General features: G+C 48.1%; 1 protein-coding gene across 1 annotated transcript; it reads left to right on the top strand.

Moving 5' to 3' along the window:
- Positions 1-221: 221 nt before the first annotated feature.
- SARC_16844 (hypothetical protein) lies at positions 222-739 on the top strand (the record flags this gene model as incomplete). Its single annotated transcript, XM_014289052.1, has 1 exon — positions 222-739. A coding segment is annotated over one exon (518 nt), but the record flags the coding sequence as incomplete, so codon positions are not given.
- Positions 740-835: the final 96 nt, after the last annotated feature.

An 835-nucleotide genomic window follows, 5' to 3' on the forward strand; every position in this document is an offset into this window, starting at 1 on the left:
CCTAGAGAATTGTATTTATGAGAGTGGAATGACTGTATAGGCTTTGCAACTGTATGTAAAAATTGTGTATGTGTTCCGTGAGAATGTGTCAACCTGAATTTCAGGGTTATGGTTCGGAGAACTATACTTGAAATGTGAAATCGCTTATCTATGTATATCGCTAGATTTTTTACCTTGCTTCGCAGAATTCATCCAGTGCTCGCGCCTTCCATGCAATTCTAATGGTCAAACATGTTACTGTTGCTTTTGGTACTGTTTTAGCAGATACAACACAATTGCCGAAGCCGAGCCTCGGGGAAGACGGAAAAACAACGCTTACAGGCACAGACAGAGTTACAGACACAAGCACTCGCACCCACACAGCACAACTGGAAGCGAATGAGGGTAATGGGCAAAGTACATCAACACGCGACAGTAACCACACCAACAAACACACGAGCACGGTAGCACATCACCCCAAACCGATGCTATCTGGCTCAAGCTCAACTACAGCCGACACTGTATTGTTCAATACCGAACCCGATAGCACACAAACTGAGGGCAAATGGGTCCCCTCATCCAATCCACGGGTGTCGGCCGAGAAACGGACCGCTGGTACGGACAAATCGGGCAATTCGGACAATTCCGATAATTTCGACAAGCCGTCTGAAGAGCTGCACACCGTGGAGCAGCCCTCGACTCGCAACCTGAGACACAACAGCTCACGGCCACCTTCGCGTCCTCAGTCAGCTCAGTCGTTGTAAGTGTTGTTGGGATCGAACCTTTAAGCCCGTGAAACTGTGTCGGTGTATGTGGTGTTGTTGGGATCGAACCTTCAAGCCCGTGAAACTGTGTT

The sequence above is a fragment of the Sphaeroforma arctica genome, assembly GCF_001186125.1.
Source record: "Sphaeroforma arctica JP610 unplaced genomic scaffold supercont1.9042, whole genome shotgun sequence".
Lineage (NCBI taxonomy): Eukaryota > Ichthyosporea > Ichthyophonida > Sphaeroforma > Sphaeroforma arctica.